The following is a 14,125-nucleotide window of genomic DNA, read 5'->3' as shown; positions in this document are numbered from 1 at the left end:
GGCATTCATTCACCAGCCAAGCAGAGAGAGCAGAGAGGGAGACAGTGGTGGTGGAAGGAACCCTCGGATGAGAGGCAGAGGGCTTGGGTTCAAGTGTTGTCTCTGTTATTAATTACCTGTGTGGACCCAGGTAAGTATCTTGGCATCTCAGGGCCTCTGTGAAATAAGGAAGTTGGAGCAGTGATCTCAGAGGCTCCTCTTAGCTCTTCTGTGATCCTGTGCTGAGGAACCTGGGGCTTTTGAGGGGAAAGCAGGCTCTTGGCTTTTCCCTTCTTCGTGAAACAGGTTGGGTAACCCAAGGCTGACCAGGGAAGGGCCCGAGCGTTCCACTTTCTCCTTGCAAGTTCCGCACTCAAAGTACTGGTTCTTCCTACCTTCTCTAGCTCAGCTCCTGACGCTGCTCTTCCTCCTAGAGTCAATATGGGCCAGCCAGGGTCCTCAAAAAACAAACGAAACAGGGCTGAGTGTTGGCCCCCACAAGGAATGACCCCAAGGGCATAAGGCACCACCTTCAGTCCCAATGAAGAGCCCACAGTCCTAAAGTAAGCAGCCAATCCCTAGAGCTTTAGGTATCAGGGTCAGCCTGGGCCAGAGCAACCCAAGGAGGGGGAGCTCAGTCTGGGTGGAGCCTGGCCTAGAAAAAAGTGAAGGCACTTTGGCTTCAAGGATCTAAAGAGGCATCATGGAGAAGAGGTGAGATTTCCTCTTCTGGGCCCCAGAGACAGGACCAGAGGGTAGGGGACAGGTCAGGAGGCAGACTGAAGTTCCATGTCAGGACAAACTTCCTAACAATTACAGTGGCTTCAAATTGTAGTAAGCTACCCAAGCTTTCCTCTCACTACAAGGCTTGGATCCAAGGCTAGGTGTGGAAACTGGTCCGTGACAAATCGCGCTGTAAGGTTTGAAAGACACTTATCATAAGCTATCTCATTTGATCCTTTCACCTACCCTGGAAGAGAGGTGCTATTATGAGCCCCATGTTACAGGTGGGGGAACTGAGTCAGAGAGAGGTTAAGTGACTTAGGGTCACACAGCTTGTATCTGAAGCAGGATTAGCACTGAAGTTTTCCTAGGTCCAGGCCCAGAGCTAGTCACTGCATCCCCTAGCTGTCTGATGAAATGAGATGATCTGGGTAAATTGCTTTCAAAATGTGAGCCTGGATTCTTCTGATCCTTGTACTTCTGTGCCTGTCATTGCAGCCAAGCTAGCTTCTGAAGTCCCTTCCAGAAGTTCTAAGGAGATGCTGAGAAAACTGGCTTGGGTCAGAAGGAGGAAGGGAGCTATAGCTACCAGGTCCAGCTCAGTCAACTATGAGGGAGAGGTGGAAAGCCTTCCCTCACTTGGAGCCACTGGGGGGAGCAGGGGCAATCAGTCATCCTTTCAATAAGTACTTATTAAACACCTACTCTGTGTGTGTGTGTGTGTGTGTGTGTGCACACGCGCGCACGCACCAATCACTGTGCTGGGTGCTAAGGTCATACAGACCACAATGAAACAGCCCTTGCCCTCAGGGCACTTACATTCTATTAGAAGGATCTATTGATCTACACACATTTATATTACATACACATGTGTACTGTATACACATACATGTATATATGTATATACACAGTGCACACTGTATGCATATACATGTGCTCTATGTACACACTTGTATACAATGTGTGTGCATCATACACATGTGTGGGCACATATGTGTGTGCATTTTATGCATGTGTATGCATATATGCACATTATATATCCACACGTGTGTGTATGTATATACCCACAAACACTGTATACACATACATATGTATATATACACCTGCATATGTATAGACTACACACATATACATTATACGTGTACATATGTATATGCCCAATGTGTACATTATATATACATATGTATGTCCTCGTGTATATGCACACGTATGTGTGTATGCACACATACACTATATATACACATGCATGTATACATTATATGTGTGTGCCCATATATACATCATATGCACATTATATATTGTTATATTGTATATGCATGTATGTATTGTATGCATTATATATTTGTATATATTCATTCTATATTTTGGATATGGGTATACACACATACACTATATACACACACATGTATACACACTCATGCATATGTTCGCATGTGTATATACAGGTATATACATTATGCTTACATTATATATTGTTATAGACCTAGTATATGTATTATATTCTTGTAGATATACATTACATGTCATGTATAATGTATATGTGTATACACACATACACTATGTATACACATATATATTCTCATGTATGTGTATATTCACCCCGTGTACATTCTATATACACACATACATATGTATCTGCATTTCTGGGTATATATGTAGCCCCTGGAGCTGAGCTTTGGAGGAAACAATGGATTCTAAGAGTGAAGGTGAGAAACACAAAGGCATCCCAAGCTTTGGGGACCTCCTGCACCATCTGTAAAAAGGCATGGAAACAGTAGAGTGTTTCCTGTCACTGGAAGATCTGGATGGAGCCAGGCTGAGGATTTGACTGCTAAATGGGAAGTTTGTATTTTAGCCTAGAGATAATAGGGAGCCACTAAAGATCTTTGGGTAGAAGAGGGACATGATTAGACTTGTATGTATCTCAAGGACTATCATTTTGGCAGCTGAACAGAGGACGGATTGGAGAGGTGAAAGACTGGAGGCAGAGAGACCAGTTAGGAAGTTATAAGAGTAGTCCAGGTGAGAGGCAGTGGGGGTTCTGCACCAGGATGGTAAGTGTTAGAGCAGAGAAGGGGGCTTAGAGGAAAGAGGTTCTGAAGACAGAAATGACAGGACTTGGCGAGAGATTGGATATGGGGGTGAAGGCACTGGAAGAGTTGAAGATGAGACCTAGAAGGCAAGCCTGGGTGCCTGGGAAGATGGTGCTGCCCTGACCAATAGCAGGAAGCCTGGAAGGAGGGGAGAGTTGGGAGGGGAAAGATGATGAATACTGTTTCAGACATGGTGCATTAAAGGTAACCAAAAGGCAGTCAGTAATGTGGGGGCCTAGGGGTCAGGAGGGAGGCAAGGGCTGGATATAGAGACCTGCAACTCACATGCAAAGGCGTGGTCACTGAACCCAAGTTCCTCCTGCAGGCTATCTGACCTTCTGTCTTTCCCTCCTTCCCCTCTTTCCTGATTTGAGATAATAGATAAAAAAGATTGATTGCCAAGTCATCAGCAAAGATGCTCTGGGCCTCTACTGTGTGTTGGTGGGTGGAGGAGACCCCATCCTGGGAGAGGGCCCTACCTTTGGAGCCAAGACCAGGCACCATTGCTTCCCAGCTGGGTGACCATGGACAAGTCCCTTCCTTTGGATGGGATTGAGTTTCCTCCTCTGTGAAGTAGGGATGAGACTGTCACTTTCTCTCAGTGTGGGGGTAAAGTTGTGATAAGAGACCCTTTGGGTCCAGCATCCTAGAACTGGGAGGTGTGGCCTTGCATCTGATCACTAAAACCTAACATCCTGGTCCTCAGTTCTGGCTGCTGGGTTTAGGGGTTTAGGAGAAGCCTGGTGTGGAAAAGAGAATCCTTGAGCTGGGGAGAAGGGAGAAGAGACATGAGAGCTGTGTTTAACTATGGGAAAAACTGTCCCTGTGGGAAGAGATCCTCCTTGCTCTGTGGCAGAGGAAGACTGAGAGGACCTGGGAGCTGTCCAGCAGTAGGATGGGCTGCCTGGAGAGGCAGAGGGAAAGGAGTTCTCACTGGAGTTCTTTAAGAAGAGGCTGGACAACCACATGATGGAGATGCTTGCTCAGTTCTGAGGGCTTTCCAGGCTCATCCTGGTCCAGAGGGAATTCCTATAGAAGCCCAGGGCAGATTGTGATAAGGGTCCTTAGACCCGGACTGAGCTCAGGCAGGGGGCATTTCCTCTCCCCTCCCCCCACCCTGCCCCCAGCCCTGGGCTTCATGTTCCTCACTGTGCAATGGAGGCACTCTATTCACCCTCCTCCACTAGCTCCTTCAGAATCTGTTGGCAGCAGAGCTTTCTCAGCCTTACAGTGCTTGAGAAGTACAGGCATCCATGTTGGTATCATCAGTCACAAGCTGCACTTCTGCCTGGGGAAATCAGAGAAGACTCTCTGATGGGGTGGCACCTTTGAAGGATGGTAGTATATGACCAGACACAGTTTGTTCTCAGGCTTATAGTGAGATAGACCTCCCAGCAGAAGGGTCACTGGCATTCAGATGAGGCAGGGAGAGCAAACCCTTCCAGATGGACCACAAAGGGAAGGTTACAGGAAGGGTGGAAGAATCTGTGTCCCAGCCCCTACCAACCTCCCCTCCTGTTTTTATTCTTCCTACAGTCTCTCTTATTATCAACCTCAATCAAGCGAGAAGGGGACTCACCCACAGCCTCTCCACATTCTTCAGATGATCTGCACCACTCTGACAGATATCAGGTGGGTCTCAGAACCTCACATATGTGCAGTACTCCCTAGCAAGAGACAATCTGCTAGGATGGGAGCAAATGAACCCATCATTCCCATGCCCAAGAGCTGGGGGGCTGGGGTTGGGGAAGAGAGAGGATGCCTCTCTGCCTCTCCCACCAACCTATACCCCCTGACTCTGTCCCCCACCCAGAGTAGGCCTGGATGACCACTCAGATTTTTGGTGGTTCTGTGTACCTAGCACTCCAACCCCTGGTTGAAGATTGGGAATCAGGACGGCAGCTTTGGGGCAAGCTGGGGAAAGAGTGAGGAGGATTTTCCCAGGGTCAGACAGAATTTTTCAGGCTAACACACCTGCAGGCATGAACAGGGGATTCCATTAGGCTGTCTAGAAAGTCTCAGAGTCCTGGGTTGTCCTTGTGAAGATGGAAAAGCAGGCAGGCACTGAGGACTCAAATCCTAGGCTTTGGCCCTGGTTACTTCCACCCCCAGCAGAAGGGGCATGGAGGAAGCCAGAGCAGGAGCTCATAACCACCATGCAGGATGATGTCAAGGCCAGGCCTGGTAGCCTGGAAGCCTCCTGGCCCAAAGGTAAGTCTTGTGGAAGTGTTAGTAGAGGGTCTTGTGGATGATGGAGGCAAGCCCTACCCTTCTCCCTCTCACACTGACCAAGGCCACAGGCTCAGGGCTTCTAAAGTCTGTGAATGTCAATGGACCAGAGAAGATGGAGCTGAACCTGGGCAAGGAAGTGGTTTGGGAGACCTCTACCTCAAAAAGGGGGTGAGAATGTTGTGGAAACCAGGACAAGAGACAACAAAGCAGCTTTGCTTCTGCTTCTTCCCTGTTTCCAGGGAGGGAAAGCCAATGAGTCACACACAGAACTAGAAAGAACCTGAGATTACCCATCCCTAATCTGAAGCTTCCCTGACCCATCTCTGCTGGTGGGCTCTTGGTGTCAGGAAATTCATAGGGGTTTGGGGGAGCCCCTCAAAAAGAGGCAGGCAGAGACAGAGAAATGGATCCAGGAGAGGGGGAGAGGCCGAGAAAAGAGAGAGAGAAGAGAAAAAAGAGAGAAGAAAGAGAGAGAGAGAGAGAGAGAGAGAGAGAGAGAGAGAAAGAGAGAGAAAGGGAGGAGAGGAAAGGAAAGGAGAAGAGGAGTGCTGAACTTGGTGTCAGGAAGACCTGAGTTCAAGTCCAGCCTCAGACATGTACTAGCTGTGTGACCCTGGGCAAGTCACTTTACCTTGTTTGCCTCAATTTCTTCACCTGTAAAATGAACTGGAGAAGGAAATGGCAAACCACTCCAGTATCTTTGCCAGAAAAAACCCAGAAGAGTCACAAAGAATTGAGTATGATTGAAAAACCACCGAAGAACAAGATTTCAGGGAGTGGTACTCTAGGGAGGGTCTCATAAGAGCACGTCACCACAGATGAGTCTTTTATGTGTCTTGTGTTGCAAGCAAGGACAGCCTTGACTCTGTTGGTCTCCTTGTCATGCTTTTGAGTTTACAATCCACTAAAACCTCAGATTCTTTTCAGAAGAACTATTGTCTTTTACCCAGTTCTCTCCCATTTTGTACTTGTAAAGTTGATTTTTTTAAACCCAAGTAAAAGACTTTACATTTGTCCCTATAAAATTTCAATCATCTTTTTAGATTCAGTCCTATGCTCTAGCCTGACTGTTAAAATCCTGACTTTGACATCAATGTGTCAACTATCCCTCCCAGTTTAGGGCTCCCTGAAAATGTGATCAGTCTATCAACAAACATTAATTAATTATCTGTCACTGTGCTAGGTATTTGGGATATATAAGCAAAAGGGAAATGGACTCTGGCCTCAAGGAGCTGACTTTCTATTAGAGGAGGAAGAGATTTGTTCACAGATAAGGAAGTAGGTGAAGGAGAGTATGCCAAGAGCAAATAAAATATATAACTGATTTTGCAGGGGCAAGATATATGTATGGAGTAAGACAAAACTGCACAACACAGACAGATCCCTTAGGCACTCCACTGGAGACCTCCATTCAAGTTGACATTTAAGCTTTCATGATAACTCTTTGGATTCAGACATTTAACTGGTTTCCAAATCACCTAAATGTCCTATCACCTACAGGCCATCTCTCTCCATCTCTTCTGCATGAGAGACTTTGTCAAACAATGTAGCTGCAGCATTCCCCAGATGGACCAGTTCAGTAGTCCTGTCAACAAAAGAAGTGAGGCTGATCTGACCACCCTGGCCCGATGGTGCCCAGCTGATTCTTTCCATCTCCTTTCCCAGGCTTGATGTAGAGAGGTATCCCAAACTAGGGGAGAACCTTCGGACTTTGATGGCCAATCCTCTACTGGATTCTTTCTAATTGTGTGATTATGGCAATTTCAGCCTCGGTTTCCTTATCTGTAAAATCTAGGTAATAACCACTGCCACACCTATTCCCCAGGGTGGTTGTGAAGATGAAATGAGATCCTGTCTGTAGAGGGTTTTTGATAACCCTAAAGGGCTCCAGAAACATCCTGTATCATGAATTTCTCCCAAGCCATCACTTTATAGGTACCACTTTAGGATGTTGCCAATAACTGAAGCCTTCTCTCTTTGGAAAGACTGGACAATGGTTGCCTTTCTCCAGGCCTGAGGCATCTCTCCCATCTTCCCTAGGCTTTCAGGGATCAGCATCAAACAGTTCAGAAATCTTCACCTTCAGAAGTTGAGGCAATTCGTTCGTTTGGTCCAGGAAGCTTGAATTTGTCCAGCTTTCTCTTGCCTTCTTCTATCCAAAGATCATCCTCTATGGAACAAAAATGGAAGCATTTCCTGCTATCCTCTGTCTGTTGTCTCATCCCACCTGAGGCCACTACCCCAACCCAAGCCATGGTCCTAGCCCTTCCTCTTGCTAACGCTGTAACTACCTAAGCCTTGCCCCAAGAAGGGTTCTACTCTGCCCAGAAGGCCCTTTTCATGCTGAAGAAGCCACCTGACCCCCCCCACCCCCAATCATACAGTATCACAGAGACATTCAGAAAGAGACATGGGAAAAAAACAAGAAGAGAGATAAAGAAACAGTGAGAGAGGAAGACGGGCAGAAACTGAGAAAAGAGTGATAGATATGGGAGAGAGAGGGAGAGGGACAGAGAAAGGTAAGGAGACAGAAGAGACAGAAATAGCAACAAGAGAGAGACAAAGATAAGTGAAGGAATGAAAAAGTATTTAAGTGCCTACTATGTGCATAGCACTGCGCTCAGTACTGCCAGCCCCTGCTCTCAAGGTATAGAAAAGAGATCTCAGCTAAGTCCAATGGAAAAGCCCAATAGTCCTTTGGGTGTGGTGACAAGGCAGATAGATGGAAATGCATCTTCTTTGATACTCTATCCACTGATAAAATCCTTCTGTTTCTGGTGTCGAACCATCTGAGAGGGCAAGGACTTGGAGGCTGAGAACTTTCTTTTCCAGGTCTTCAGTTGATGTGGCTCCCAAGAAGCTGGGATCAAAGTCCCAGCTGAGGCAGTTGCCAGATCCTATCTGCAGTGGAGAAAGGGCTGAAAGGAGGACTAGTGGCCTGGGTGGGAAGTGCTATTAGTTCTGGGGCACTTATGCTCTCCCATCTGAGCCTAAGGGGACATAGTTATTGACATGGTGGCTGGGATTTAATGCAGAGGAAACCAAATGGGAGATGTCCAGGTAGAGAGCAGAGGGAAAGAGGTTAAGTGGTAGAAAGAGAAATAGAAAAGGGGGGAAGGAAACACCTTTGTGTCTCAGATTAACAGAACAAGACACAAAGGAAGGGAGAGAGACAGAAAGAGTGGGGAGATGAGAGATAGAGAGAGGGGACCTGACAAAGGAAAAGGGAGAAATATGAAGAAAATGAAGAGGCAGGAGAAAAGAGAGACCAAGAGAGGGAGGGACAGGGTGAGAGACAGGGAGGAATACAGAGAAAGACAAGATTGAAAGAGTAGAGGACCTAGCAAGAAGGATACAGACAGATGAGGGAGACATTAATTCAGCAAACACTGATCAGACAATTATTGTGTGCTAGCTGCTGAAGGACACATGGCCCCTTCCTTCAAGGGCTTTGGAATCTAAAGGCAGCTAGGATACATAACATTGCCTGCTGGGTGCATCAGAATGGTACCAAGATCTTTGTGGAGGCTCAGACACTGGGGGCAGGGGAGGTCGAGTCATTGCCAACTGTCTTGGGGCAGGCTTCTTGAGAGATAGGTCTAGATACACATAGTTAAGGCAAGGAGGAAGAAGGCATTCCAGGGAGAAAGACCAGTATGACCAAAAGCCAGTGGGAGGATTCACAGTATGATTCTGTCAGAGAGACTCAGTCAACTTGGCTAGAGTGCAGGGAACATGGGTACATGGAGAGGAGCAGATACTAAATACCTACCATGTGGAAGTTAGGTCCTGGACTGGGCTAGTCTAGGACTATAGTTGGAAACAATATAGATGGAAACAATCCCAACTCCCAAGGAACTGACGTTCTGATGAGGAAGATACCAAGGACAAATAAGTACTGTTCAGTCATTTTAGCCGGGTCCAACCCTGTGCCCCCATTTGGGGTTTTCTTGGCAAAGATACTGGAGTGGTTTGCATTTCCTTCTCTAGCTCATTTGACAGATGAGGAAACTGAAGCAAACAGCATTAAGTGACTTGCCCAGGGTCACACAGCTAGTTAAGTGTCTGAATTCAGGTCTTCCTGACTCCAGGTCTGGCACTCAATCCACTATGCTCCACATAGAAGTATAGATAGCACAAATATACAGAGAATAAATGTTAATAGAAGCAGAACAATTAATCACAAAGTAGTTGGAGCAGGAGGGCATTTGGGGAGGGAGGGGTTCATGTAGACAATGGTGGTCTGGTTGTCTTGAAGGAAGAGATTCTAAGGAGGTGAGTGAGGACTGGATTCTGGGCATGGAGGCCAGGTCAGTGCCAGAGCATGGAGCTGAAATAAGGAGTGGCTGCTGAGTGTGAGGCACAGAGGGCAGGTCTGCTGGACTAGACTGTAGAGGGTAGAAGAGTGTGCAGTGCCCAATGAGCCTGGAAAGAGAGGCTGGGGCCAGGTTTGAAGTGTTTTAAAAATGAATTGGAGCCTGGGAAATAAATAATAATGAGGAGGAGGAGAGGCGGCTAGGTGGCGCAGTGAATAGAGCACCAGCCCTGGTGTCCGGAGGACCTGAGTTCAAATCCAGCCTCAGATACAACACAAAACTAGCTGTGTGACCTTGGGCAAGTCACTTAACCCCAATTGCCCTCCAAAAGGTAAAAAAATAATAATAATAATGAGGAGGAGGAGAGATGACATTTACATAATATTTTGAGGTCTGCAAAGTACTTTTTCTGCATTATCTCATATGACAGTGACAACTTAGGGTGGCACCAGGTTGCAGAAGGCTTTGAATGTCACTCAGTGGAGTTATTGAGAAGAAGTAGGAAAGACTAAAGGGTTTTGAACAGAGAAGAAGAAGGGAGGGATGAGGGGAAGAGGGAGAAGGAGAAAGAGAGAAAGAGAGAGAATAACTCCCCAAGGACCTCATTCCTCCTCAGCTGAGGCCTTCTCTCCTAGGGCCAAGTGGAGGATCTCTGGGTCTCAACTTCCTCATCAGTGAAATGTAGAGGGAATTGCTGTTTCAAGGTCCTGGCCTGGACTCTGTGGGGATATGAATGAGAAAGTCATGATTCCTACCCTTCATAGGCTCACAATCTAGTAAGCAAGACCAGCCATATACAGATAATGACAATGAAGATCACCAAGCTGGTCAGGGGAAAGGCCCATGGAGGAAGGGAGTGAAGGGGGTATCAACAAGATGCATTGTGGGAGCTCAAGAGGAACAAGGAGGGTTGCTAAGGGGGCTTCCTAGAGCAGGTGGCACACGAGCTGGTACTGAAGAGAAGAAGAGGGGAATACCTAGGAAACTAAGTGGACAAAGATTCAGAGGCAGGAGATGCAACTGAAAGTTCAAGGAACAGCATTTAGCCCAGTTTGATTGAAATGCTGAGTACCTAAAGGGACAAGTTAGGAGATTGTCACAATCATTCAGCCAAGAGGTGATCTACTGAGCTAGAAAGCAGAGGGGAGCATCACAGAAGCTCCAAGGTGAGAGGGACTGAAGAAGATAATGCCCTTCCAGCTCATCCAAAGAAGGAGTACAAATTGAAGCTTGCTTCCACTTATTTGTACACTAAGGTTAGTCACTCCCTCCGTGGGTAGGTGAGGGGAAAAACACTTGATAGGAGGCAGGAAGTGGCAAGTCATACTCTCCAGAAGGACACCTTGGTGTGTTACCTTCCAGGACCACAGACCCAGCTCCAGACCTGGCCCCAGAGCTGACACATAAAGGTCTGGGGGGCTGGCCATGGGATGTAGTGGGTCCCAAACCAGACAGCTGATAAACAGTGTCCAGGGCCAAGGACAGCAGATACCCAAGGTTCAATGGTGTGAGGTCAGGACAAGGGTGAGACCGGAAGACAAATAAGACCCAGACAGGTGGCTAGGACATAACTTCTGAGCGGGGCATGCCCGATCCCGACAGACCCTGACAGGCAGACCCATAACTGACAAAACCAGATACATGAGGTTCTAAGGGATGTGCCAGGCTGGGTCAGAGTAAGACAGAAGCAGCTGGAGGCAGCTCCTAGCCTGATAATTAAGTTCCAAGGGTTGGACAGGGTCAGAATCAGCCTCAGACTGGAAGCAGGGGGTTATCCATACTGCTAAACATCAAAGAGGGAGGGTGGTGGGGAGAGTCAGGCCCCACTGCTGATACATGTAACGAAACACCACTGAAACATCCCATTCTAAGCCAGACCCATACCCCCCATGTTGATCCATATGCCTGATACACATGGATGGATATTTCGTCTAAGGGCCCAAAGTTTGATACAGGACAAATCCTGCTCTAAGGGGTGGGGCCAGGACCGAAGATCTCGTGCGGATACAGATACATACTGATAAATCACGTTCTAAGGGGCGGGGCCCCTGACAGCCCCGCCCCCCCTCCGCAGCTGATACTTAAAGATACCTTACGTTCTAAGGGCCCAAAGATTGCTACATAAAGACAAGTCCTGCTCCGAGAAGCCGAGTCAGACTCTCAGAACCCCAGACCCCAAGTTGATAACATACGGATACATCACTGGGGGGAGGGGGGGGCTGTCTCACACACACACACACACACACCCAGCTTATACATGTAACACGGATTCAGCGCTTTCCTCGCAGACCCCCAGTACTGCCAAGGGCTACACCCCATACTCAGGGCCCCAAGGCTGACCCACACTGATCCACGCTGTCCCAAGGAGGCCCGCCCGGGGTCAGCCAACCTTCGCACACTGCCAGTCACAAGGACAGGGACCGGCCCCGTGGGGGTCGGGGGGGGGGGGATCCCCCCAGTCCAAAGGGGCCGCCTGCGCGCCGCGGCCCCGCCTCCTGCGGGCGCTGCTCGTGACCTCTTACCCCAGGAGCGCGGCGGCAGCGGCGGTCACATGATGAGGGCCAACATGGCCGCCGCCGCTGCTGGGAGCTGAGGCGGCGCCGCCGCCGGGCAGCCGCGGGGAATCCGCCCGCATCGGCGGCCTCGGGGCCGGGCGGGGGCCGGGGCGGCGGCGCGGGGGCCGGGGGCGGCTATGCCGAGGGCCCGGAGCCGCGGGCGCAGCGGGGCGGCCGGCGTGGGCGGCGGCAGGAGGGAGGAAGTAGGTTTGTTGACACGGGCCGGGCCTGGGGGGAGGGGCGGGGGCGGCCCGGGAAGGGAGAGGGGGCCTGGGGAGGCAGGGGAGGGGGCCTCGCTTGCCGGCGCCCCACCGCACCTCACCCCACCTCACCGTGCCCCTCTCCTTCCCTCCGCTCTCCGCTGCCGCCTCTCCCGCGCCGCCCGCCCGGATTTCCCCTCAGACCTTCCTGAGAGTGAGAGCCAACCGGCAGACCCGGCTGAATGGTGAGTCCGGACCCGAGAGCCCTCCCCGGCTCTGGGCATCCACCAAAACTCCGCGCCAGTCACTGATAAACGGGAACGGTGGGATTGGGCGCTAGAAGGCACTTCGAGAACTTCAGAGGCCAAATGATGGGGAAACTGAGGCTCAGAGCCTTTAGCATCTCAGATCTACAGCAGAAGAGATCTTAGAGGTTATCTAGTCCTGCTTCCTAATTTTATAGGAGAGGAAACCGAGGCCCATGGAAGTGAAGGGACTGGTCCAAGGTCACCAGGGTACTACATAGTTCCACCCCAGTCCTGTACCTCCACATCCCCTTTCCTGAGGGCACCCAGCTAGTCAGCAGCAGAGCTGAGATCCAAACCTGCTCCTGGTGCTACTTTCAGGAGCCTTCCCATTTCTTCTGGGGCAAGGAGAGGGAGCCATAGCACATTTGGGGACCACCTCCAAGCAGGCCACAGCTATCCCCTCTTGGGGTGCTGGAGTTGGGTACAGACACTTTGTGGTCTAGGATCCCTTCAGCCCAGGCACCTGGCACAGGCAGTAGGGAGAGGCCCAGGGTGGCTCGACCGTGACCCCTGGCTCCCACCAGACCCCCTGCAGTGGAAGAGGAAGAAGAGAGTCAGCTCTGCTCCCTTTCTTTCTGCCTTACCCCAGGCAGCCTCAGGAGCCCTTGCCTTGCTCTAGGTTCCAAGCCAGGGAGCACCTAGGTTGAATTCTTGTCCCTGCCTAGGGTGACCTAAGGCAGCCCCTACCCTTCTTAGCTGGCTCCCTTAAGACTCATCACTTGAGGGAAGTTCCTCACTGGGAATCCCTTTCCACACCAGTGACCTCATGGACCCACACGGGGTGCTGCCGGGCATGAGGGAAGCCTTACCCTCCTGCAGCTTACAGTCTCCCCTGGGGGTAAAGTCAGCAAATAGAATGTCCCCAGAATGGTTTCAAGGAGCCGAGTGAAAGTGGTGAGGGGGTGGGGGGGGCACTAGGGAGTGCAAGTCAGTCAAGTCGGTGGCATTGATTAAGCGCCTACTACATCCTAAGCACCATGCTGAGCACTAGAGATGCAGAGAAAGGCAAGGATCAAGCCTGGAGGTCCAGTCTAGTGGGTAACTGCCTGCAGCTCCTGTGTACTAGGAGTGTCCGCCAGGGAGAGGCTTCAGGGAAGGTATTGGCATTAAGAGGGATAAGGAGGGCCTACTTGCAGAAAGTAGAATTTAAGCTGAGATTGGAAGGAAGCCAGGAGGCCAGCAGAGGAGGGACAGCCAGGGGAAATGCCCAGAGTCAGGAGATGGTGTGTCCTGTGCAAGGAACAGCCAGGCCAGCCTGAGGGGAAGGGGTGGTGTAAGAAGAATGGAAAGGTGGGAAAGGCCTTGAAAGCCAAACAAGATTTTATATCAGTCTCAGAGGTAGTAGGGAGCCATGGAAGTTTATTGAGGGGAGTGGGAGGTGACATGGTCAGACCTGCCCCTTAGGAAGATGGCCATGACAGCTGAGGGGAGGATGAATTGGAGTGGGGAGGCTTGAAGCAGGCCGTCCCAACAGCAGCCGAGGCAGCTCGAAGCCATGAGCTAGGAGCGCCTGCACAGAGTTGAGGAGAGGAGGGCGAGTATTCAGGAGATGGCCTTGCCAACAGATGGGGGGGGGTGGAGATAGTGAGGAGTAGAGGGCGATACTGAGGCTGTAAAGCTGGGGTGACTGGGGCTCCCCACCCCCAGCAAGAAGAACGTTACAGAGAGGGGAGTGCTTGAGCTCCCTTGGACGTGTTGGGCTCGAAATGTCTGTAAAGC

General features: G+C 49.9%; 2 protein-coding genes and 1 long non-coding RNA gene across 5 annotated transcripts in view; 2 read left to right on the top strand and 1 right to left on the bottom strand.

The window, feature by feature from the left end:
• Positions 1-14,125, top strand: part of LOC138165054 (small ribosomal subunit protein eS8) — a 230,036-nt gene that overhangs the window by 82,309 nt on the left and 133,602 nt on the right. The window lies entirely within an intron of this gene.
• Positions 1-14,125, top strand: part of LOC138165050 (E3 ubiquitin-protein ligase RNF220-like) — a 44,223-nt gene that overhangs the window by 7,332 nt on the left and 22,766 nt on the right. For 2 of the 3 annotated variants that reach the window (XM_069093152.1, XM_069093153.1), the window contains exons 3-4: positions 4,332-4,427; positions 12,301-12,343. In XM_069093152.1, the coding sequence (XP_068949253.1) occupies positions 4,332-4,427; positions 12,301-12,343 (139 nt within the window). Of the gene's footprint in view, positions 1-4,331; positions 4,428-12,016; positions 12,102-12,300; positions 12,344-14,125 lie in introns of those variants that run through there. The other variant, XM_069093154.1, reaches the window with a different exon arrangement.
• On the bottom strand, positions 6,409-11,886 carry LOC138165055 (uncharacterized). The gene is made up of 2 exons (XR_011169252.1): positions 11,733-11,886; positions 6,409-7,197 (listed from the first exon to the last, which is right to left on the bottom strand). It is a non-coding gene; the product is annotated as an uncharacterized lncRNA (long non-coding RNA).

This window comes from Petaurus breviceps, unplaced genomic scaffold (assembly GCF_028583685.1).
Source record: "Petaurus breviceps papuanus isolate PSGF00001 unplaced genomic scaffold, PetGlider_PUasm1.0 207, whole genome shotgun sequence".
Lineage (NCBI taxonomy): Eukaryota > Metazoa > Chordata > Mammalia > Diprotodontia > Petauridae > Petaurus > Petaurus breviceps.
Note: the sequence above shows the minus strand (reverse complement) of the source record. Positions and strands in the feature narration are given on the sequence as shown.